This window comes from Macrobrachium nipponense, chromosome 9 (assembly GCF_015104395.2).
Source record: "Macrobrachium nipponense isolate FS-2020 chromosome 9, ASM1510439v2, whole genome shotgun sequence".
Taxonomy (NCBI): domain Eukaryota; kingdom Metazoa; phylum Arthropoda; class Malacostraca; order Decapoda; family Palaemonidae; genus Macrobrachium; species Macrobrachium nipponense.
In genome coordinates, this window is record NC_061110.1 from 56,976,529 (window position 1) to 56,999,665 (window position 23,137).

The 23,137-nt window shown below is 42.5% G+C and overlaps 1 protein-coding gene across 1 annotated transcript in view; it reads right to left on the minus strand.

The window, feature by feature from the left end:
* LOC135218331 (3'-5' RNA helicase YTHDC2-like) overlaps positions 1-23,137 on the minus strand; it is a 789,914-nt gene that overhangs the window by 543,132 nt on the left and 223,645 nt on the right. Inside the window, 3 exon segments of the mRNA XM_064254560.1 lie at positions 8,583-8,747; positions 8,860-8,954; positions 21,526-21,692. Coding sequence (XP_064110630.1) covers positions 8,583-8,747; positions 8,860-8,954; positions 21,526-21,692 — 427 coding nt within the window.

Consider the following 23,137-nt stretch of genomic DNA (forward strand, 5'->3'; position numbering starts at 1 on the left):
TCACACCAGCTAGCAGGCTATACACCAGATTGTACGTACCACTGCTCCGCCGCTCAGTTGTCTTTTCTCCCTGTTGTCTCTGCCTCCCCACTCACGTGAGGGCAGATTTGGGCTCAGAGCTGTGTTTCTAGTTACCTTAGAATCGCTTCTCTCCCCAATGCGATCAGATTCAGGCCTAGGATTTACCTTTTCCCCTGTTCCACTCGTATCAGCCCGTCTCCGCCATTTACTATTATGATAACGGGATTATAAGACTCCGGAGTAGGCGAGGCCTACAAGAGATTACATAAGATTTTATTTATATTCATAATTTGTTAGACTCTGTAGGTATGTCTCCGGACCCGTATCGGTTCCGACGTAGTGTGGTCTACCATCACACTCGCCAGGTAAAATATACCGGAGTTTATTGTACCGTGTTTCCGTCGCTCAGTTTTCCGTCTTCTTTGCTATCACTGTTCCCCATTTTGGTGGGGATGGAACGGGGCTCAGATATGCGACTACATTTAATTTGTTGCATTTTTCTGCTACGATGCAATCAGACTCAGGCTTAGGTCTTACCTTATCCCCTGTTCTGCTTGTATCAGGTCCCATACGCTGGTTATAGCTTTACCATCCCGAAGTCGGATTCCGGAGCAGGCGGAGACACCCAGAGTTTTTCTTTTATTCATTCAGTGAGTTGAAATTGATAACCGATATTTCCTTTAACGGATCAAATATCTGGTTAAAGTGCATCCATCTGGCCGGAGTTAACTCCGGCGCCTCTACGTAATGATACTCATATGACTTTTCAACTTACAGATGGTCCGCTGCCAGGTGGCGGGATGTTCGGCTACCTTGATTAAGCCATACGGGCATGAGGTCTGCCGATCTCATGCCAACTGCGCCATCCCGGTGGACGATTATTTGGTTTGGCATCTGGACCCTTGCACTGTTTGCTATGAGATGGTCAGCATCATCTCAGACGAGTCGGTAAGTAACATTCTCGCCTCGTCGTTTCCGTGAAATTTCTGCGATACGTCGACTTTGTGAAACTTCTTTGACACACAACCCCTCCCGGACGGGATCCTAATTCGATTATTTTTACAGTCTAGTTTGTCGCTCAAGACGGAGACCAAAGTGTCCCTGAAGTCCTGGGTGGGAGGATTCGGCAGGAACGCCAAGGCCGGACAGCCCTATGTGCTGTCCGAAGATCTGTGCTCCCTCCTTTACCCGGGAGCTCTGGCTTTGACGGCTGTTCCTGTTTCTGTGGCGGATCCTATCATCGAGGGCATCCGTCTGGAGACACAACCCCTCCCAGAGGACCAAGAGGGCTTATGTGACATGGTCAAAGAGGAGGTCGCTGCCATCAGCCTCCACCGCGAACCGGTGGCCACCGAGGATCAGGAGGTAGGTAGGGAGGTAAGTGAGGCAGGTAGTCTCCCTTTTAGTACCACTCCTTCTTCTTCCCCTTCTTCCCAGGGCTTTCCTACCAAGTCCGCCCCCAAATAGGGATAGATCGGCCTCGGTCATCCCCAAGGTCAAGGCTTGGAAGACAAGATCCCTTCCAAAGGGATCCAAGCCTGCTCCGGCAGACTCTGTAAGGTCATCTTCGGCCCCCAAGCCGTCGACTTCCTCTTCCAAGGCTTCTCCCCCACCCAAGGGGTCAAGAGCCAGGTCCTCCAAAGCCAAGCCGACGGAGTCCAGCTTTGACCAGGATGCCTTTGCAAATCTTCTGATGATGAAGATGAGCTAGGTAGTGGATACCAAACTCGAGTCGGTGTCCACTCGACTCGCCTCAGGCCTGGAGACCTCGGGTCAATCAATCTTATCTCTGACCTAGAGGCTCCAAGCCCAGGAGGAATTAGTGTCCGGAATCCTCCAGTCCGAGACCATGCCACAGTCCATGACAGTACCAGACGCATCAAAGCTGCCGCCATTCGAGAACAGCAACCCGTTCTCGGACGGAAAACTGACAATCAAAGGTTGCGGAACCCGGCCTTCAATTTCCCTTTCCGGGCTACGCTAGACTAGCTGAAGATGCGCTAGTCAGGGTAGGCAAAGTCCCGAAGGAGACAGTCATCTACCCTAGGGACCAAGCCCAGTCTGCATGGGTCCGCACCCTTACAGAATGGGACTGCGTCAATACAAAGTTGACGCCCCATAAAGGATGCTTCACGATGTTTGTGGCCCCACAAGGAGTTCCGACTCCTTGCACTTCGAAGGTGGCGGAGTTGACTCTACAAGCCGCGGTAGAGGACAAACCTTTACCTCAATTAAAAGAGACAGGGGCTACCTCCTTGCTCTACCCCGGCGATATAGAGTTTTGGAGTGACGCTCCGGCTACATTCACGGTGGGCAGGCTCGACCCAGTGTGTGCCTTCACCCTGTTCACTGAACATTTACCTAGAATTCCGGACCCCATGGTCAAAGCAGAATTCGAGACAAGATGCAGGCTGAGTAGGTCGATTAACTCAAGTCACCTCAGCGGAGTTGATTGCTACGACATTCGCGGATGAGTCTCTATTTTGATTCCACACAAAGTCACTATTACAGGCCTTCCAGTCAGACCTGTATGACTTTATAGTGGCTAGGCGAGCCTGCAGGAAGCATGTCTTCGCGAATGCTTCCATAAGGCACGAACCAAACAGGCTCATAAGGGCTTCAATCTGGGGCGCCAACCTCTTCCCTGAGGACGCGGTTAACAACGTCCTCAGCGAGGCAGCTAGAGCTACCCAGAATCTTCGTGTCCGTTGGGGACTTCCTTTCAAAAGGAAGTTTGAGACCCCCGGACCACAACCCAAACCTGGGAAGAGGCCGAGGAAATTCCAGCCTTACCAGTCCTCTCATCCTCAGACAGTTGTCCAGGCAGTCCCTGTCTCCCAGATCAGCAAGCCTTCAACATCGAAGGCTCAGCCACAGCAGCAGTTTGTCCTGGTGCAGAGTCCACCGACTCAGCAACCTTCGACTTCAACAGCCTTAGTAGCCTCCCCAGCCTTCAACGCCTCTTTTGAGTCGCGAGGAGCATTTCGCGGCTACAATAAACATGCAGGGAGTAGCAGAGCCAGAGGTACCTTCCGGCAGAGAGGTGGCTCTAGAGGCAGAGGCTTCAGGGGAGGCAGGGGAGGTAAGACCACAACCAACCAGTGAGACCCCGCAGGTGGGCGGGAGACTGTATCTCTTTCGGGACCATTGGACCTTCAGTTCATGGGCCTACAGTATTGTATCGAAAGGTCTGGGGTGGAAATAGGAGAAAGGGTCTCCTCCACCAGTCAGTTTTCACCAGGCTCCAACAACAGACCTACTCGACTATGCCAAAGATCTCCTCCAAAAGAAGGCAATAAAAAGAAGGACTCAGACAAACGAAGAGTGATTCTGGACCTGTCCCGTCTCAACTCATATATTCAATGCGACAAGTTCGGCATGCTGACCGTCTCGCAAGTGCGGACCTAACTTCCCCGTGGGGTCATCACCACCTCTATAGATCTTACAGACGCTTACTATCATGTTCCAATAACAAGAAACTTCTCTCCATACCTAAGCTTCAAACTAGGAAAACAAGCTTACTCATCAGAGTCATGCCATTAGGGCTCAATATAACGCCCAGAATATTCACCAAATTAGGAGAGACAGTAGTGCAAGAACTAAGAGCCCAAGGGGTAATGTTAGTAGCTTACCTAGACGACTGGCTCATTTGGGCAACCAACGACGAGGAGCGTCGCAAAGCAACAGCCAAAGTAATAGAATTCCTAGAGTATCTGGGTTTCCAGATAAACAAAGAAGTCTCGCCTCATCCCAGCGTCTTTTAATGGTTGGGAATCCAATGGGACCTAAACTCACACAAGCTATCTCTCCCATCAAAGAAGTGCAGAGAGATAGCGAAGGCTACGAGACAGTTCCTCAGGAACAAAAAGGCTTCTCGTCATACCCATGAGAGAACTCTAGGTTCGCTTCAGTTTGCCTCAATAACAGACGTCCTGTTGAAAGCCAGGCTGGAGGATATCAATCGAGTCTGGCGGAAGAGAGCCAACAACAAATTCAGAGACGAGATCTCTCTGATTCCGCCAATATTGAAGAAAAGGCTCCGTCCGTGGACAGAACCCCGGAGTCTCTCCAAGTCAGTGCCACTGCAATTTCCCCCACCGTCTCTGATAGTCCACACGGACACTTCTCTGAGCGGTTGGGGGGCTATTCACAGTACAAGAAGGTTCAAGGAACGTGGTCGAATACATTCTGCCAGTTCCACATCAATGTCCTAGAAGCAATGGCCATTTTTCTGACCTTAAAACGTCTGAGTCCAGTCAAAAACAGTCATGTAAGATTAGTCTCGGACAGTGCAGTGATAGTTCATTGCATAAACAGGTCAATCAAAGTAAATCATGTAATGATTGCGATTTTTTCATTAGCGACGAAAAATCATTGGCACCTGTCAGCTACTTACCTGGCAGGAGTAAGGAATGTCATCGCAGACTCACTATCCGGAACAACTCCGCTGGAGTCGGAGTGGTCCTTGGACGTGAAGTCGTTCCATTGGATTTGCAATCAAATCCCGGGCCTTCAAATAGACCTGTTCGCCACGGAGTCCAATCACAAACTCCCGTGTTATGTGGCTCCCAACCTGGACCTTCTAGCTCACGCCACAGATGCGATGTCCATAGACTGGAACAGTTGGCAGAAAATTTACCTATTTCCACCAGTAAACCTCCTGATGAAAGTCCTGCACAAACTCAAATCCTTCACAGGACAGGTGGCATTGGTTGCACCCAACTGGCCGAAGAGCAAATGGTTTCCTCTTCTACTAGAGTTGAATCACCGCCCCAGACGGATTCCCTGTCCAGAACTGACTCAGGTAGTACAAACTCGGACTGTGTCAGCTTCCTAAAGAATTCTAAATGCCCTAACTTTATGGACTTCATGAAGTTTGCGGCTCAGAAGGATGCTAGTATCGATCCACTAAACATCCTGTTCATAGAATCGGATAAATGAGAGTCAACAGTCAGACAGTATGATTCTGCAGCAAAGAAATTGGCCATCTTTCTAAAAGAATCAGATGCCCATGCCCAAAAGATGACTACGAATCTGGCAATTTTGTTCTTTAGAACCCTGTTCGAGAAAGGTCTAGCTGCTAGTACCATTACTACAACCAAATCTGCCTTAAAGAAGATTTTTCAGCTTGGCTTTAATATTGATTTGACAGATTCGTACTTCTCTTCTATCCCTCAAGCATGTGCCCGTCTGAGACCAGTGGACCGCCCCCACACGGTCTCCTGGTTTTTAAACGATGTACTCAAATTGGCCTCTGACACTGATAATGATTCATGCTCATACATAATCCTTCTCAGAAAAACATTATTCTTAATGAGTCTGGCTTCAGGCATATCTGAACTGTCGGCTCTCTCTAGACCCAAATCACATCGATTTCCTCCTGTCGGTGAAGTTCTACTATCCCCAAATCGGAAATTCTTGGCCAAGAATGAAGACCCACAAAACAGGTGGGCTCCATGGAAAATTATACCTCTCACAAGACTCATCATTGTGTCCTATTATCACACTAAAGTTTATCTGGCCAGAACTTCTGAAAAGTCGTCAGGTCCTCTTTTTATTAGAGAGAAAGGCAGAACCATTTCCTTAAAAGTTATTAAACAACAAATCCTTTATTTTATCAAACAAGCCAATCCGGATTCAGTCCCTCACGTCCATGATATCCGAGCAGTGGCTACTTCGATTAACTATTTTCACAACATGAACTTTGAGGATCTGAAGAAATATACGGGTTGGAAATCTCCTGCAGTATTTAGACGCCACTATCTCAAAGAGTTTAGAAGCCCTTAAATTTTCAGCAGTGGCTGCAGGGAGCATCGTCTCCCCCGAGATGACCGAGTCTTAGAACTCTATTTTCTATTCCTCTTTTCGGCTTAAATTTCCCTTGATACTCACTCTTTCCTACCTGCCTCGCTCGTAATCGCTACTCATCTCCCCCTGGTTCCGCGCTGGTTTGCTTGTCAATCCATTGCTGGACTTGTACATAGTTTACATTTGTCATTTTTGTATTCCTTACCTGTGGTTTTCCAGAATAGTATGAATTTGGTCATATTGGTTCCTCCTGTCCTACCATTGTATTTTATTGCTTTACACTGTTTATTAAACTTAATTTTAAGAGTACATTTAAGTTAATTTTAAGAGTACATTTAAGTTTTCTTGTTTCTACATTGGTTATTAAACTTAAGAGAACATTAAGTTTTCCTGTTCCTTATATCTTTTGATTTTGTATCTTCCAAGCTTGTATGGGCATTCTCGGATACTATTTCACCGGTCGACACAGGTCAAACCCAGGAAAGGGATTTTGACAAAGGAAAATTCTATTTCTGGGGGAAAACGTGTCGCCCGGTGAACCCATGCCTCTCACTTTTCCTGGTCCCCACCCCGTAGCCAGCCCAAGCTTGGGTGCGTAATCCAGGAATGAAGCCACCGGGCGTGAGTTGTAGTAGTAGCGAGCGGAAGGTAGATGTGGTAGTCCTTGTAACGGCACTTGTCTAGAGAGGAACTTTGAAGGGAATCTTCTAATTGGCAGAAGACCTGTGGTAGTGGCCTCCACTCACCCCTGTGGTTATACAGACGCCCCATGGGTGTTCGAGCTGAGGGTAGTAACTTCAGTGTTCCATTTAGCCTTTTTCTCTGGTATATTTAGCATCTATTTATACCTAGAAATGCGTGCTACAGGAGCATTTCACCGGGCGACACAAGTCTTCCCCCAGAAATAGATTTTTCCTTTGTCAAAATCCCTTTATTCTCAATACAAAACTATTATTTGACTTCAGCTAATGGGCAACCATGCTAATGATGATGCTCAATCCTCCACTAAAACATTCCAGATTTTAGAATGATGGATGAAGCCATTATAAACCTGTACCGAAATAAACAACCGAATCGAGAGACAGCCTATTGCCGATATTATTTGCCATATCTATCGAGCGTTTATTAAGAGTTGCATTAAAGCTGTCACATTGTTGAACCCTGCTGATTCTCAATGGTGGCTTCCAAAAGTAAAAATAAAATACATTTTTACTCATTCTTCATGCAATGGAGATCTGAAGAAAGAATTCCAGTAAACTGAAGCTGCAAGTTATAGGTGAAAAGTGATGTCCGGAACTGGCAAAATCACACTTAATGCTTACACAAAGTATAGCGCATATTTCAAACCCAATGTTGTTAATTTACAAGAAACAGTATCTCCAAATTACATCTCTACTAACAGCTAATGGCAATAAAGATATCGACAGTACTCAGTCAGCTGAGATTTTGAGAATGTAAACAATATCAAAGGCAAATGGTGTACAATGACAATATTTATATTCTGCAATACATTTAACTTTAGCAAATAATCATTTTCATCCAGAAAATATTTAGGTTTATAGAGCTTTACGATTTTTAGAATTATGGATAGAGATTGTTCACCTGTAATAAAGTGAGAGTTTGCACATCCTAACGTCTAATTATGGTAATTATCCATGGTAATTATTGTAATTACAGTTGTTTTGTTTACAGTATCAATAGTTGTATCGCTAGTGATTCACTTAAATTACCTTTGGTTTTTACCACTATTACAGATGTTTTGTTTACAGTGTCAATAGTTGTGACGGTAGTTAACTATTGACACAACTATCAACACTTCATGGGTTAGCCTATCATTGAAAATCTCAGCAGGATTTAAAGTTTGCTTTTTATACTCAGCGTATAAGACGACACCCCCTTTTGGGGGATTATTTTCTAAGGTTAAAAGGTTGCCTTATACCCCAGCATATATGCTAGTATATATGTATACACACAGATGAAGTCTTGAATACATGAAATATATGCTATTAACTAATATGGAGCCAGGTTCTAAAATGAAACCTAGACTAAAGCATGCTCCACTGAGCAAAGGGCACACTCCAGCAGTGAAAACTGGCTGCCAGAACTTTTCCAAATTATACTTATAGCAAAATGTCCCAATGCAAAACTTCCGATAGCCTGAACATATGAGTTACTATGCTACAATGTCCCAGAAAGTAATGACAAATAAAAAAAATGACAAACAGATAGGTTTGGAGGAAATTTGTTAAGACAGCTAATAATAGTTACTGCTGCTCAGCATAAAGAATCCAGTAGTCTCTGAGGCCTTCCATAAAATGGAAAAAAGAATAAATATTACAAGGTGTAAGAGAACTGGCATGGCAGTATGCTGTTGTCAGTGGCTGTATGAATAAGGGTTTGGACAAGACAAATGGTTCAAAACAATTAACCACCGACAAACTATTCACACCCCCAAAAGCCTACATATCACAACGATTGACATGCTGACCTTATAGTTATTACCATATACTTTCACCAAAAGTACCCTACTCTATGAAATAAGAAAATCAACCTGAAGTTATGAACCTTGATATAATGACTATTTCTTCAGACCTAGATATAATTACTGTATTTCTTGATATAATGACTATTTCTTCAGACCTAGATATAATTACTGTATTTCTCCAGACAACTTAACTAACTGTATGTATATCATAAATACAGTATATAATCTGCATCACAATACAGTAAACATGTGATTTTTTTTAACTTACCATCAATAACAGGGCAATTGTTGAAATACTTGGCATAAAGATTGACATCAAGTGCTGCAGACATTAAAATTAGCTTGAGGTGACGGAATTTGGGTAAGCAGTCACGTAAAACAATAAGTAGGAAATCCGTAAACCTGTCTCTTTCATGTACTTCATCCACAAGAACTGCATCAAAATAAGGAATATATCATTAATTATATGTCCATATTATTAGTCAATACTATACAAAATTCAAAGCCAAAAGCATCTGATACAAATTAAACTAAAATCAACTTACTATGAGTTACACTGGCCAGAGACGAATCCCCACCCATAAGAGTCCGTAAGAGGACGCCGTTTGTGCAGAAAGTTAACAAAGTCTTTGGAGATAACCTGTTCAAAGAAGAATGAGAGATCTTTCATACTGACAGTAATGAAAACATGGCTCACAATTACTATAATCATTAAATCATTTAACCAAATCACTGAGTTAATATTCTTAACTCTCACATGGTTGGATCAAAGGGTTGTGAATAAATGTTTTTGCTACATCTTAATTAATAAATTACAAAAATGTATAAATTTGATAACTTGCTATGGAGTGTCAAAAGGTGAAATGTGATGTAGGAATACAGAAGTACATGATACAGTTATGCAGAAATCTAGGGCTTTCGTATGGAAAGGCGATATGTAAGGTGCCCAGGAATAATATGGAGAAGGAGGAAGAGGAACTAAGAGCTAGAATCTCAGAACTGTCAGCCTTATCAAGGGAGCCAGGTCACATTGAATTCCTTCCCTCAGGGGAAGTTCTCCTATCCCCAGATCGTCACTTTCTGGCCAAAAATGAAGACCCACAGGACAGGTGGTCCTCATGGAAAATCCTACCACTCCCCCAGGACAATTCTCTATGTCCTGTTAACTCTTTAAGAGCTTACTTGGGTAGAACGACCTTAAGACCCTCAGGTCCGTTATTCATTAGGGAAAAAGGTGGTACGATTTCCTTAAAATGGATCAGACAACAAATTCTGTACTTCATTAAACAGGCCAACCCAGATTCCTTTCCTCATGCCCATGATGTTAGGGCAGTGGCCACCTCTATTAATTACTTTCAACATATGAATTTTGACGATCTTAAGAAATATACAGGTTGGAAATCTCTGACAGTTTTTAAACGCCACTACTTAAAATCTTTGGAAGCCCTCAAATTCTCAGCAGTGGCAGCAGGAAACACAGTTTCCCCTGACACTCCATGAATTTCTATTACCTTTTCCTGTAGCCTTCCCTTCTACCTGCCTCATTGCACCCTTACTTAGTTAGGCTGCCTCTAGTGTATATATTTTGCCTTGGATGTAGTTGCTTCATTCATTGTTACTTGCTTGGGACTCTGTCCATTCGGTTATTGTATATGTGTCGACTTGTATATTTTTACTATAGCCTACTTGTTTACCTTTAGTTATCCTTAAGTCGTAGGCTAAGTACTTTTAAGATTGTTAATCTAGTAATTTTAAGATACTTTACAATAAGTTATGCTTTGTAAGCCTTTGTATCTTTAAGTTGTTCATTATACTATTAACCTTACAGGTGTTTGTTTTATACCATCTTAGTATCTGGGCAGTTCCCCCAAGCTTGGTGAAACCAACTCTGGCACTATTTCACGGAGCGACACAGGCTGAGCCCAGAAAAGGGATTTTGACGAAGGAAAAATCTATTTCTGGGCAATGACCTGTGTCGCCCAGTGAAATCCCACCCTGTAGTTAGTATTCCTCACCCTGCTTACGCCAAGCTTGGGTGCTATCTTCAGGAATGACGTCACAGGCGTCGGAAGCGCTCACTGTGGTAGTAGTAGAGGGTAGCGAGGGCTATAGTTCGGCTCCTCCATAGTTGGGGTTATGTCGAAGGAAGAAGCTAAATGGCAAGGGACCTCTGGTAGTGGTATCTACTTGCTCTTTATCTATACTGACTCCTTTATTAAAGGTGAGCGAGCCATTTATCTTGGCACTATTGTTTCTCTTTTTCTCTGGGATGAATAGCAATATTTATACCTTAGAAATAGTATCAAAGGAACCATTTCACTGGGCAACACAGGTCATTGCCCAGAAATAGATTTTTCCTTCATCAAAATCCTTTTTCTAGAATTAAAACTCAAACATTACATGGGGTATATGCTAAAATCCTGATATATGCAGTTAAAATGGGGTCGAATATTACAGAGTCAAATATTACACAAGTATATACTGTAAGTAAAGTTGTGATTTCATCAGTTCTGAATGCTACTTTTGCCTATTTCAAAACCTTTTACACGTCATTCATTTCATTTCAACCGGAGCTTAAATTCAGTGCCAAAACATCTTAATAAAGATAATAATGAAAGTGACCACTGACAACCAGCAAATATTTAATAAAGCAGAGTGATGCAACTTAATAAACATACGATAGTTAAGATAACAAAATCGGCAAACTGCTGTTTCTTGATTCAGTAACATCAGTGCTTCCTGCTGTTTATGACAATGTTTTGTGTGGCACAGTAAGTAGTTTTTAATTGCAAGACAGTAATTAATCATTAGACAGGCCATAAGTTGGATAAACCTGATTAAATGTATAACAATTTGCATTTAATCTACCAAAAGTTTGCTTTTAGGCCTGTTAATTGGTCAATTGCTAACTTACATGTAATTTGAAATTGTGCTAGCCAAAATTAGACCCAGATTATGATGGAACTGGTTTAACAACTGCCGCATTAGTGATGGTTGACCAGTACTTAAGAAGTAAACACAGCACATTTTCCATAAGGTGAAATGAGAAATCACAGAGTCATTCTCGTTCAGTGGCAGTCCTAACAGTAGAAAAACTGTAAAGAAAGTATCATTCACAGGTATCCAACCCACTCATCCTTTCTGGAGGAGCTCGTGCATTTTTGAGAAGTAATTCTGCATAGACATGATGCTTATAGTCTTGTCCAAGTTGGCCAGCTCCTTGAAGAACAGCATGGTGTGGATGATCCCAAACTCCACGTATAAATCTGCCACAGGGTGTCCCACGCTTTCTTTGCATGTTTTAATTTGCCAACATTGTAGATTGCTGAACAGTTAAGAGCATCAAAGATGACTCCATGTGCCTGTCTGTTCAATATTCGCTGCTCTGCGTTCAACATAGTGGTGGCTTCCTCTTTGTCCGGATTTTCGTGCACCTCATCTCCCAATCCTGGGTTAATGGCATTCCAACAATTCTTGTCAAGGAGCCGAGCTTCCATTCGTTTTGATCACAGGTAATGGTTGGATCCATCAGCATTGAGCAAGGTCTTTCTTCAATCATCCTTTTATTCTTTGACGGACACCTGACTTCATGCTGTTGGCTTGCTTTAGGTAATTCTTCAAGTCCGAATCACTTTTCTTGAACTGTATTAATCTTGTCACTATCTCTTCTCAGCACAGGGTGTTCTGGGTTAATAACCTATCAAATTCTTCAATTTCTTTTATTGTTCTTAAGGCTAAATTCCAGAATTTGCATGGCAGATGAGTGATAGCCGCATGTTGCTTCCAAGAAACTTTTATTCAGACTAAATATGAAGTGACAAAGAACTGCTCAAAGTTGACAATCACACAACAGACAAGGGTTCTTCATAAGTAGATAACTACAAATCTGCAACACTTCTTTGCACAACCAATAATGGCACCATGCAACAACAAAAAACTAATTTCCTTTACACCTTAAACTAACACTGGTTACTAAGCCTAAGTATTGATTACAATGAAACAATCATATCATCCCAATCAAAATCAATGTTGATTGCTATAAAACAATTACACAGAGAGGAGGCAGTACTAAATCAATTCCACTTGGTAAGAATTTAATTCTATATACAGTAGTGCCTCGAGATACGAAATTAATCCGTTCCGAGGCGCCCTTCGTATCATGAGGTTTTCGTATCTTGGACCACATTTTACATGTAAAATGGCTAATCCGTTCCAAGCCCTCCAAAAACACCCCAGTAAATTTCATAATAAAGCTAAATCGACCTATAAACAATGAAATACTACAACAAATTGGACCATTCAATACCTAACCTAATAACATAATGCAAATTAACCTATAAATAAAGTGTATTAGTGTACATGGTATACAAGAAATACTGTACGTAAAATGTGGAAGCTTACCTTTCGAGTGAGGCTATCTCCAAAAGTGGCGGCAGAGGAGGAGGAGGAGGACAAACGGCAGATACGTACGTACACTTAACTTTACGAAACATAAAAAAATGTAAGGAAAACTAAACCAAAATTTATGAAACACATTAACAAAACTGTAACACTTAACTTTACAAAAAATGATATTGTTATTGTACAATAAAGTTTCATACATACTTACCTGGCAGATATATACGATAAATGGCCCACCCAGCCTCCCTGCAGGAGACAGGTGGAAGAGAAAATCTGGTTCTAGAAGGTAATGGTTCCTATTCCTGCCACCCGGTGGCAGGACGGTAGATCACCTGACCTACCTACCTGTAGCGTGTGCCGCGAAATTCGAATTTCTGTCAGGGACAACAGAGTCTATAGCTAAGTATATATCTGCCAGGTAAGTATGTATGAAACTTTATTGTACAATAACAATATCATTTTCATACATTCAACTTCCCTGACAGATATATACTTAGCTGATTGGCACCCTTTGTTGGAGGGTAAGAGACAGCTATTCACTGATTAGACAGGTAAACAACATACGTTGTAGGTAATAAATAAATAAAACCTTGGTTCCTATGTGTTTAGACGAAGGGTTGACTTCCTAGCTATTGCTAGGAGTCTGCTTCGTCTCAAGAGCCTCAGCGAGGATGTGACCTATGGCTAAGAGTTCTTGTAGATCTGTCAATGGGGTCTTATCCACTTACTCGACAGAATCTAATGGTCATTTGTCAATGGGGTCTTATCCACTTACATGACAATACACCTATGCCTAGTGGCATAATTAAGGAGCACAACACCGGTCCCGATCACCTGATCCTAACACGAGGGTTAGTGCTTAATTTGAAAAAGAGTTATCCCCAAACTCCTTTCAAACAACCCAAAGAAAAAACCACCACGTTAAATAAATCTAACTCACTAGTTAAGGATCAGTGTTGGCTCCCTATCCAGCAGTGTATCCGTAGACACGTATAGCCAAGAGAGAAGGATCTCTCGTAGGTCAACTTGACCTCCTTCGTGTAATGGGAAGTCAACCACAGAGTTGCATCTCCCGTAAGTGACAGCTAATATGTCCTCATGACATATTGTTCTGGAAAGAACAAGAATTCATAAAAGCTCGCACTTCATGCGCTTTTAATTCTCAGCTGTTTGAAGGAATCATCAAGTTACTCATGAAGTGCTTTAGTGATCACACTTGTTTCAAAGAAGACCAGGGCTTTCTTTGAAATGGATCTCTTCAGGATGAAGCCTAGAGCCTGGCGCCTGACGCTTGGTTGGCACCTAGTCCTGGAAGGCGCTTTTCGCCTGACTCCTGGCTGGCACCTCGCGCCTGGAAGTAGTTTCGCGCCTGGCTCCAGACTGGCACTATTTGGCGCTTGGAGCCTGGCTGACTCCTCTCCACTTGCTGGAGCTTCGAGCTTGGTAGAGTCTCGAGGATGTCTGGCGATGTCCACATCAGACACTCTTATCTGTCCGATTTGTTCTCACCTCTAGCGCATCTGCGCTAGGTTGGAGGCCCCCTCTTTCTCTTCATCAGACAATGACAGTGTTCCTTGAAACTGTCTGCCTCTGGCGTTTTTTACGCCTGTTTTGGCATTTGGCGCCTGGTTGGCGCTACATTGTCCGAAAGTCCTGAACATCCACAACAGTAAATCACAAGACTGGAGAAGGGTGGAAGAAATTCTTCCACTTTGAGCTTTTGGCCTCTCCGGCAAGGGGAGGTGATTGTAGTAAACTACATCCATTAGACGATAGGACATCTAACAGTACGAGAGATAAGAGTCTTCCTCCGAGGAGGATCCTTCTTGAATCCTTCCGTTGCTAACGAGATCTCTTCTTACTTGTTGATGAAGTTCCTCGTTGCAGAATCTTCCCTATCCTTGTCCAAAGGAAGGGAAGGAGCTTGGAAGTCGAAGGAGACTCCGAGCTGAAATTGGGAGGACTCCTGATTTCTAGTTCTTTATTGTATCCCTCTGAATACCTTCTGGGAAGCATTTCGAGCCCTCATCGCATCCCAAAGACTTTGTAGGCAAACGTTTAAACCATCTCTTCTTCTGTAGGTGAAAACGTAAGTACCCCGCCTGGGCAACGAAACTTCTATCTGAAAGCGTTGAGTCAGGAATAGAGGGTTTTAGTTCTTTTGCCAGACATACTATGCTGGCAAGAACCCATTGCCGAGTCTCCACCGAATCTGATGCAAGATTCCAATGCACAAAAAATTCACTTGTCTTCTTGGTTGTTTAGGGCCAAGAGAAACAAAGAATTCCCTCATAAAATTTCTCAAAGAAGTTTGATGAGGAGCAGTTCCATCTTGTCGGAACACGGAATCTGAGGCCACAAAAGATCCATTCGAAGTTCATATATCCTACTCTTGTCGTATTGAGGTATCGTATAAGATCCCGAAGATCTTAATCCTCTGCTATCTCTAATTCCCCTTGTATAGACAGAGTATAGCCTTTTACTGCGTTCTTTGATAGCAGATATATACAAAGGTGATTCTTCCCTCTGAAAGGGAAGAAAAAACCGCTATGTGGTTCACAGAGGTATCGGAAGAGGACAGTTTCCTCATTCCATCTAGCACGATCTGCAGCAATTCTATGTCTTGGCCATGACTATTGTCATTTACCTTGAAAAATCCTCTCATTCATGTCCACTTCTGGTCAGTCTGCACGAGGACAGACTTAGAGTGTAGAGGTTGTTAAGGTCCATTTATAATAGATGCTGATAGAATCTCCAGACTCTCTTGGAAAAGCCTTCCAAAACATGCTGTGAGAGGAACGTGACTTCTGTGAATCCATCCTCTCTAAGGCCAAAATGAGGCATAAGGTATCATCCTCTCTTCCTTTGACGCCCATTTATCTTAATATCTGTTAAGAATTTATATATCTAGGGGAAAAAAGACTAAAGTTTATTCCCCATTTAAACTAAAAATGGCATATATTGCTACCTCTCTTGGTTCGAGAATAAGGAAGCAGTCTAGAGGAGATCTATGAAGAAGACATCTCGCAGGTTTCCACAACTCTCTTTCCAACTAAGATTAGACATAAGTCAATAGTTATATCGTCGATCGAGAAGGTTCTCACGGACGTGCAACATTGTGCAGCAAACCTCTTAAGGATCGTTACGTTCCGTGTCTGTGTTCCAAACAGGTTCTCTCTTGTTAACGCGAACATGGGCAAACAAAGAGATTCTCGATGCTCCTTGAGATATGAGAGAGCTGTGGAATTAGTCAAATTGATTTGAAAAAATCATTTCGACCCTCCTTGGGATCGAACACCCCTCCAGTTAGACGGGGAACGAAATCAGGAACAAACCGTGCTGTTACCGAGCCTGCTGTCAGAGAGGTTACTGAACCCTTCGATTAATAACTCGCTATATCAAAAAGTTAGCAAGTCCATTATTTTGCTTCTGTAAGCATGAGAGCATCCAATAATATATATAGCTCTACTGCATTAAATTCATATTGTTGTCTCATTCCTATAATCCTGTTACATTGCGGTAAACATTACCGCAAGGTTACAAGGGATCTTTTTATTGAAAACTCCTTAACAAAACGAATACCATGTTATTCATGTTTGCCTATAAATCCCCTCAAATCGAGGCTAAGTCCATGATTGTAGGGGGAAGATACGGTTAACCATTCGATCCCGTAGGAAAGAAAGATGTAACCAACTGCTCATGACCGAGAACTGGATGGTACTGTATTGGCTTACAATGACAGCCGTCTCGTTCGCTGCCTGGCTGCATTCTTCCTGAGTTGCCAGTTACTCCATTCAATGAAGGAATATAATAAAATTATTCTCGAGCCTAAGGAAGCTCTCAATAATGCATATTTAAGCCAAACAACCTTTGTTAAATACCGAAGCTGAGTAGGTATTGTCGTAACAAACCTTTTAAGCGAAGTCCTTACTAGGAAATTCCTGAAAGGATATAGATAATTCCGTAGCAAACCACAAAGGCAACTATGGTATGCGTATATGACTTGTCATTCAGTAGTCGTATACACCAAATCTTCTTACTACATTCTTTCCTCTCCGATGCAGAGAGAGAATGGAAATCTTGCTCTCTTCGTTCTTTTCGTCAATAAACCCGAATTAGTATTAGTCGAAAGAGATCGCAAATGACAACCGAGGATCGAAGAGAATCTCTCAAGCTTTTATTCTCTTGGAGATAAGGCCGTATTCTACGCCTCTATTATCTGGAAGAGCCTCTAATCAATGAATGAGAGCTCGTACGAATCTTGTTCAATTTCCAAACGATTGCCACTCTTTCTGTAAATGGTTGGTTGCATTATTTTTTAAAGGAGGATGATTTTAATATCCTCTTACTAGTAATGAACTAATTCTCTCAATAAAAAAGGTCGCTAAGGTCTTATAAACTGATAGACCTGCCCCTTATTGGCTTCCAATTCCGATCTATCTTCCATTTCCTGTCCATCAAGTTGGGAAAAGAATGAGCAACCGGAGGAGAGCACCTCCTTTCGTAAGGTGAAGGGCTTTTAGCAGTGCCGACTCTAACCTGACAAGGGCTACGGCCGCCTGTGCGACATCTTGAGTCCCCGCCAGGAGAAGGCCGATCTTGCTCTTGCCTTTACTTGCATTAAGACTATCCTGACAAAGGCGACGGCCGCCTCTGCGACAACTCCGATCCCTATCAGGAGAAGGCCTCGAATGTCTTTCACCTTTCGCAGAATCAGGCATATCCTGAAAAGGGCTACGGCCGCCTGTGCAACATCTAGAGACCCTGTCAGGTGAAAACTGATCCTGCGAAAATTCCCAAAGAGGAGCCTCTCGGTCCGCCTCTAACTCCATTTCCGATGAAGATCCTGGTTCATAGTGCCTGGAGCCTGGCTCCTGGCGCTTCAGGCGCTTTGCGCCTCGTTTCAGGCGCTTTGTGCCTCATTTCAGGCACTTTGCGCCTCGTTTCAGGCGCTTTGTGCCTCGTTTTAGGCGCTTTTGTGCCCTCATTTAGGCGCTTTTTTCTGGCCCTTCGGTTTTTTCAGGGGCTCTTTGTGCCTCATTTCAATCGCTTTGCGCCTCATTTCTGGCGCTTTGCGCCTCATTTCAGGCGCTTCGCTTGGTTTCAGGCGCTTTTGCGCCTTTCTTTAGAATTCTCTCGCCTTGTCGGCGTTTTGCGCCTAGCAGGCACCTCGTCCAAGCTGTCAAAGACTTCTATCGGACAGGATTTCTTAACGGGAAGGAAGTGATCCTTTCTCCTGGGAGGATCCTTCTTCAAAACTCCCATTAACGAAGATATCTGTTGTTGCATTTCTCTAAGGATCTTCGTAGCGGCGTCTTTCTTTTAGAAGGTCTCGATAGCTTGTCAGAACTCCACCCTTTTTTCCTTTCAATGAAGAATCGGATGACGAAAAACACTGTTTTAGGATGCCTTTCCAACGGCTATCCTTGGCAGTCCTGGGACGCTACTACAGAACCTGCCGAGGGACGCCTGACCGGTGGGGATTCTCTGAAACCTCCGTGCGGCTTTCAACATTCTTCTCCTCTGGGCTTGTGAGCTTGGAAGAGGTCTAGGCCTGAGAGCGAGACAGAGCCGATCGGACGCACCCTCCACTATTTTAGGACGCCTTTCCAATGGCGAACTTGGTAGACTGGGACGTTCTACAGAAGCTGCCGAGGGGACGCCTGACCGGTGGGGATTCTCTGAAACCTCCGTGCGGCTTTCGACATTCCTTCTCCTCTGGGCTTGTGAGTTTGGAAGAGGTCTAGACCTGGGAGCGAGACAGAGCCGATCAGGTGCACCCTCCACTGCAATGGGGAACACTGTAATCACTTCTTATCTTTTAATAGCTCGCATTTTGAGCTACATCCTCTGTCTTCAAATTGCAATTTGAAGTTTCTGTGAAATAAGAAGGTGATGAGGATGCAACACTACTAGTACTGTTAATACTCTAACTGCTCGTTAGTACGAGTAGCCAATAAAACTTCTAAAGGAAGCGTATCTAGTTATATTCTTTTCTGACTCCCTAAAGTAGAAAGTCAGTATATTTCCTCAATCAATTCTAACACTTATTACACGTATTAATGAATAAATATTAATATTTCCCTTTCTTGAAAACTATGTGTCTACCGACAATTTCGGTAGTTACGCGTCATATATTCTTCGAAATTTTCAAAGCCAAATTCAATATGGCGACAGAGAAAATCTGATTCTAGAAGGTAATGGTTCCTATTCCTGCCACCCAGCGGCAGGAAGGTAGATCACCTGACCTACCTACCTGTAGCGTGTGCCGCGAAATTCGAATTTCTGTCGGGGATGACGGAGTCTATAGCTAAGTATATATCTGTCAGGGAAGTTGAATGTATGGAGAGATGTTTACTCTACGTAGTTGTTTTTTTTTTTTTTTTTTTTTTTTTTTTTACAGAATTTCAACTTCATCACCACTTTCAACTTTTTGTTTTTTGTCACTTGGTTCTTCCTTTTTGCTTACAACTTTCTGTTTTTTATCACTTGGTTCTTCCTTTTTGCTTACTCCTGCTAATGCTAAAGGCCTCTTTAAAAAATAACGATCCAAGGAAGATTGCTTCTGACTACTTTTCACAATGTTCCTGAAACGACTCAGGCAAACGTCATTGAACTGCGCAAACATACGACCTGTGTGAGCCTTTTCGGGGTGTCTTTTTTTCTATAAACGATTGCACTTTATGAAAAGCGGCAATCTCCCACAAGGCCAGCGCGTAGTGTTCATTAACGGCTGCCCGTCTTGATAATTATCTACTAATTGTTGCACCTCAAGACTGTTGGCCCTGGTGTCCATCAAAACCCTGTTCAACCAAATGCTCTGCAACTGATTTGGGTACTGAATGTTCGGCTGCTGACCTTCAACATAAACTGAGGTGCCTTGATTATACTGGTATGCATGTTGTAAATGATTGGTCAACACCCTCTGTTCAGCAGGGAGTGGAGATTCTACCAACCTTGCAAAGTTTCCAGTTATCCCATGAGAGAGACCTTGATCACTTATCCCATGTGAGAGATCTTGGTCACTTATCCCACGAGAGAGATCTTGGTCAATCATATCATATATGTCGTCACTCAAGAGGTGCTCTTCTTTTTCCATTTTCTGTGAAAAGAAATGAGAAATTTTTTTTAAAATACACATGACACAAACACCATCACAATGACAACTCTGACTAGTAGATTCAGAAAAAGTTGACGATCCCGAAACGAATACCGCGTGCGTACGATAACGATGCTGGTACTGAGTGGCCGAGGCACGCCACCACGTACATAGATGCATGATGGGAGGGATGCTGGCCAATAGGAGAGAAGGATCTCATGGCCGCGACTAGCATCAGGAACCAATGGGAGAGCAGGAGGATGGTGGCGAGTCTACTAAGTTGGCGGCGCGCGAGTTTCAAAATTATCGGTGGTTCGGGCGAATCTCGGACTTTACAGAAACCTTTCGTCTTGAAAACTTTTCGTATGCAGAGCCGTTAAATTTTTCGTATTGGCTTTCGTACCTCGAGTTTTTCATAAGTTGAGCCTTTCGTATCTCGAGGTACCACTGTATATCCATTTGGGAGACATACTGGAATATAGCTCAAAGATCCGTAGACTACCTCGTCTTCTATAGTCAATGGATAAATTCCAGCTGAACAGAAGCATGTACATGCATTGCTGTGCACACTTACCACTACCTAACCCAAGCTAATGTAATCTCAGAAAGTGGGCCTCGAAAATGTCCACCATTGGAGCACACTCAACCTTAAAGCCAAACCCTGTTCTAGTAGATAGTAGAGATGTTCCATCCAGGTGTACTTGGGGAAGAACAGTGGGAAGGACTGCCTGAAGAATGGTCTGTACACTGGGTATTAACAGGGGTGGAGCACCTTTATTCATACATGTTGTACAGAACAGTGTTCAGGTAATAGACAGTTGGAGAACCAATCACTTGCCCGGGTGTGTAATCGGATAACCTTTTAATACACAAGTTCAATCGAGTGTCTCTGAAGACACGCACAAGCAAAACGCAAGTTCAATTTAGTAATCAGGAGGCACTCAGCAATATATTCTCATACTGCACTGGCAAAAGAAAAAGTGGCTAAGGTCAGTTCGTGCACAAAGGGATCCCTCCACTCACCCCCTTTAACCACCAGTTAAGTACCTTGCAGCCAAGTTATATGTTTGATTCCAGCTGGCACTGAAGGGTATTCCAATATAGAAAAAATGATTTGTATTTCTGTAAGAACAAACAAAAGGATTATATCTCAAGAAAAATTATTTATTAAAAAAAATTACAAGATATTTCTGTGGAAATGAAACAGCAGGTGTGATTCAAACCTCTAACACTGACAATGTGCTGTTTCCACTGAAAGAAAGTATTTTTGTTTCCACAGACAGGTATTTTTCTGTTATCCATGACATTTTTCAATATAATCAGGACATGCCAAGGTCCTGAATCGTTTTTTCATTGTAGTTGGCAATCAAAATAACAAACATATTCTGTTGCAAAAGGTGCTGTGGGATCCAAATGCATACTAAGCTAGTGAAAATGAGGGTTCTCTTCTTAGTGACTTATCTAGAGGACTACAGCTACAAAATAAGGATAGTAATTCACCAGACAAATTCATTTAAATCTTAAAGATTCTAGAATCCTGCATAATAGACTGAATTAAGGAGTCTAAGCTTTTTAATGGAGTGTCTTAAGCTGAGGCATAGACTGTATTAGGCTTCCTTGTTCTAAATACTTTGTGAAAAAATTATAACAATAATACATACTCACAGAACTTAACAATTCCACTATGCTTTTATCTACACAGTAAACTTACTTGCTTTCTAGCCTGATCTGGTAACCAACAGTATAACCAACTTTTTCACCCCTTTCAGCTGCAACTCTTTCAGCGATAGTCAATGCTGAGATTCTTCTTGGTTGGGTACAAAATATACGACAAGGCTTCCCCAGAGTGGATGCTTCTTGTAGTAACATCTGAGGCACCTGTCAAATACCACAATACACTGTAGAAGACTTCAATGCATACATTTCAGTTATTATTATTATAATGATACAGTAGTTGAACACAACCACTGAGTTTTTTTTTTTTTTTTTTTTTATACTTACATATGACTTCCCTGAAAATTCTGTTCTTAAAACAAGAAGTGAAAATTCTGACAAAAAAAGTTACAGAAGTTTGAAAGTATGGAAAGAAAAGACCAAACAGAAGGAATGAAAAAAGGATTTTGACGTAGGAAAAATCTATTTCTGGGCGATGGGTTCGTGTTGCCCAGTGAAATAATCCTTTAGTTCATTATTTCTAAGGTAAATGAGCTAACAAATACCAGAGAAAAAACAAATCAAAGAAGATGTCAGTATACTGACTCGCTCACCCAAAATAAAAGAAGGGTGTCGGTATGGTAACTGGGGCGAGTGAGACCACTACCACGAACTTCTTGCCATTTAGAATTCTCCTATATCAAAATTCCCAAACGAGAGAGCCGATCCACAGGTCGAGGCGGCAACTACTACCACTACACCCCACGCCACGCCGACTGCCGCGCCTCTGGTGGCCATCCTGAAGTTAGCAGGCAATCTTGGGCAGCAGGGCAGGGCAGTGGTGGGATTTCACTGGGAGACACGAACCCATCGCCAAGACATAGATTTTTCCTATGTCAAAATCCTTTTTCTGGGCTCAGTTCGTGTCGCTGCGTGAAATAGTACCAGAGAAATAGCACAAGATTGAAGAAAATAAAAGAGGGTCTCAATAAAATAAAAAATTAAATCTACAATACTATAATTTAGAGAATAAGGTATGTACATAAAATAATAACACCAAAAGGGACTTGTGCAATTATATACAAACTTATCATGTCCACTTAATCTCTAAATGTGAGATAAACCATAGTAATTACTTACTCACAAACATATAAATATTTAATAAAATATATAAAATATTATAAAGCATCAAAACATTACTAGATGAGAGTGTGTGGAACCCTAGCAATACAATAAGGGGAACACACTCGATAAGTTTCACATACACAAATATTGAAAATTCACCAAGTATCAAAACCATTGTACAATAAGAGTGTGGAACCCTAGCATAAAAATAAGGGGACCACACTCATTAAGTTTATATATACAAAAATTGTGGGTGACAATAGCAAAAAAATAAGGGACACACCACTAAGCCATTATGATAAGCAGCTAAGGCTAAAGGCGAAGTGTAGAGCACTGCGGTAGGATGGACGAAATGTTAAGTGAGGCAGGCAGAAAGGAGATCTGGATCTTCAACTACAACTACTGGGCAGTGTCAGGAGAAACTATGTTTCCCGCTGCCACTGCTGAAAATTTTAAAGATTCTAGGGACTTTAAATAGTGTCGCTTAAACACTGTCGGCGATTTCCATCCAGTATACTTTTTCAAATCATCAAAATTCATGTGCT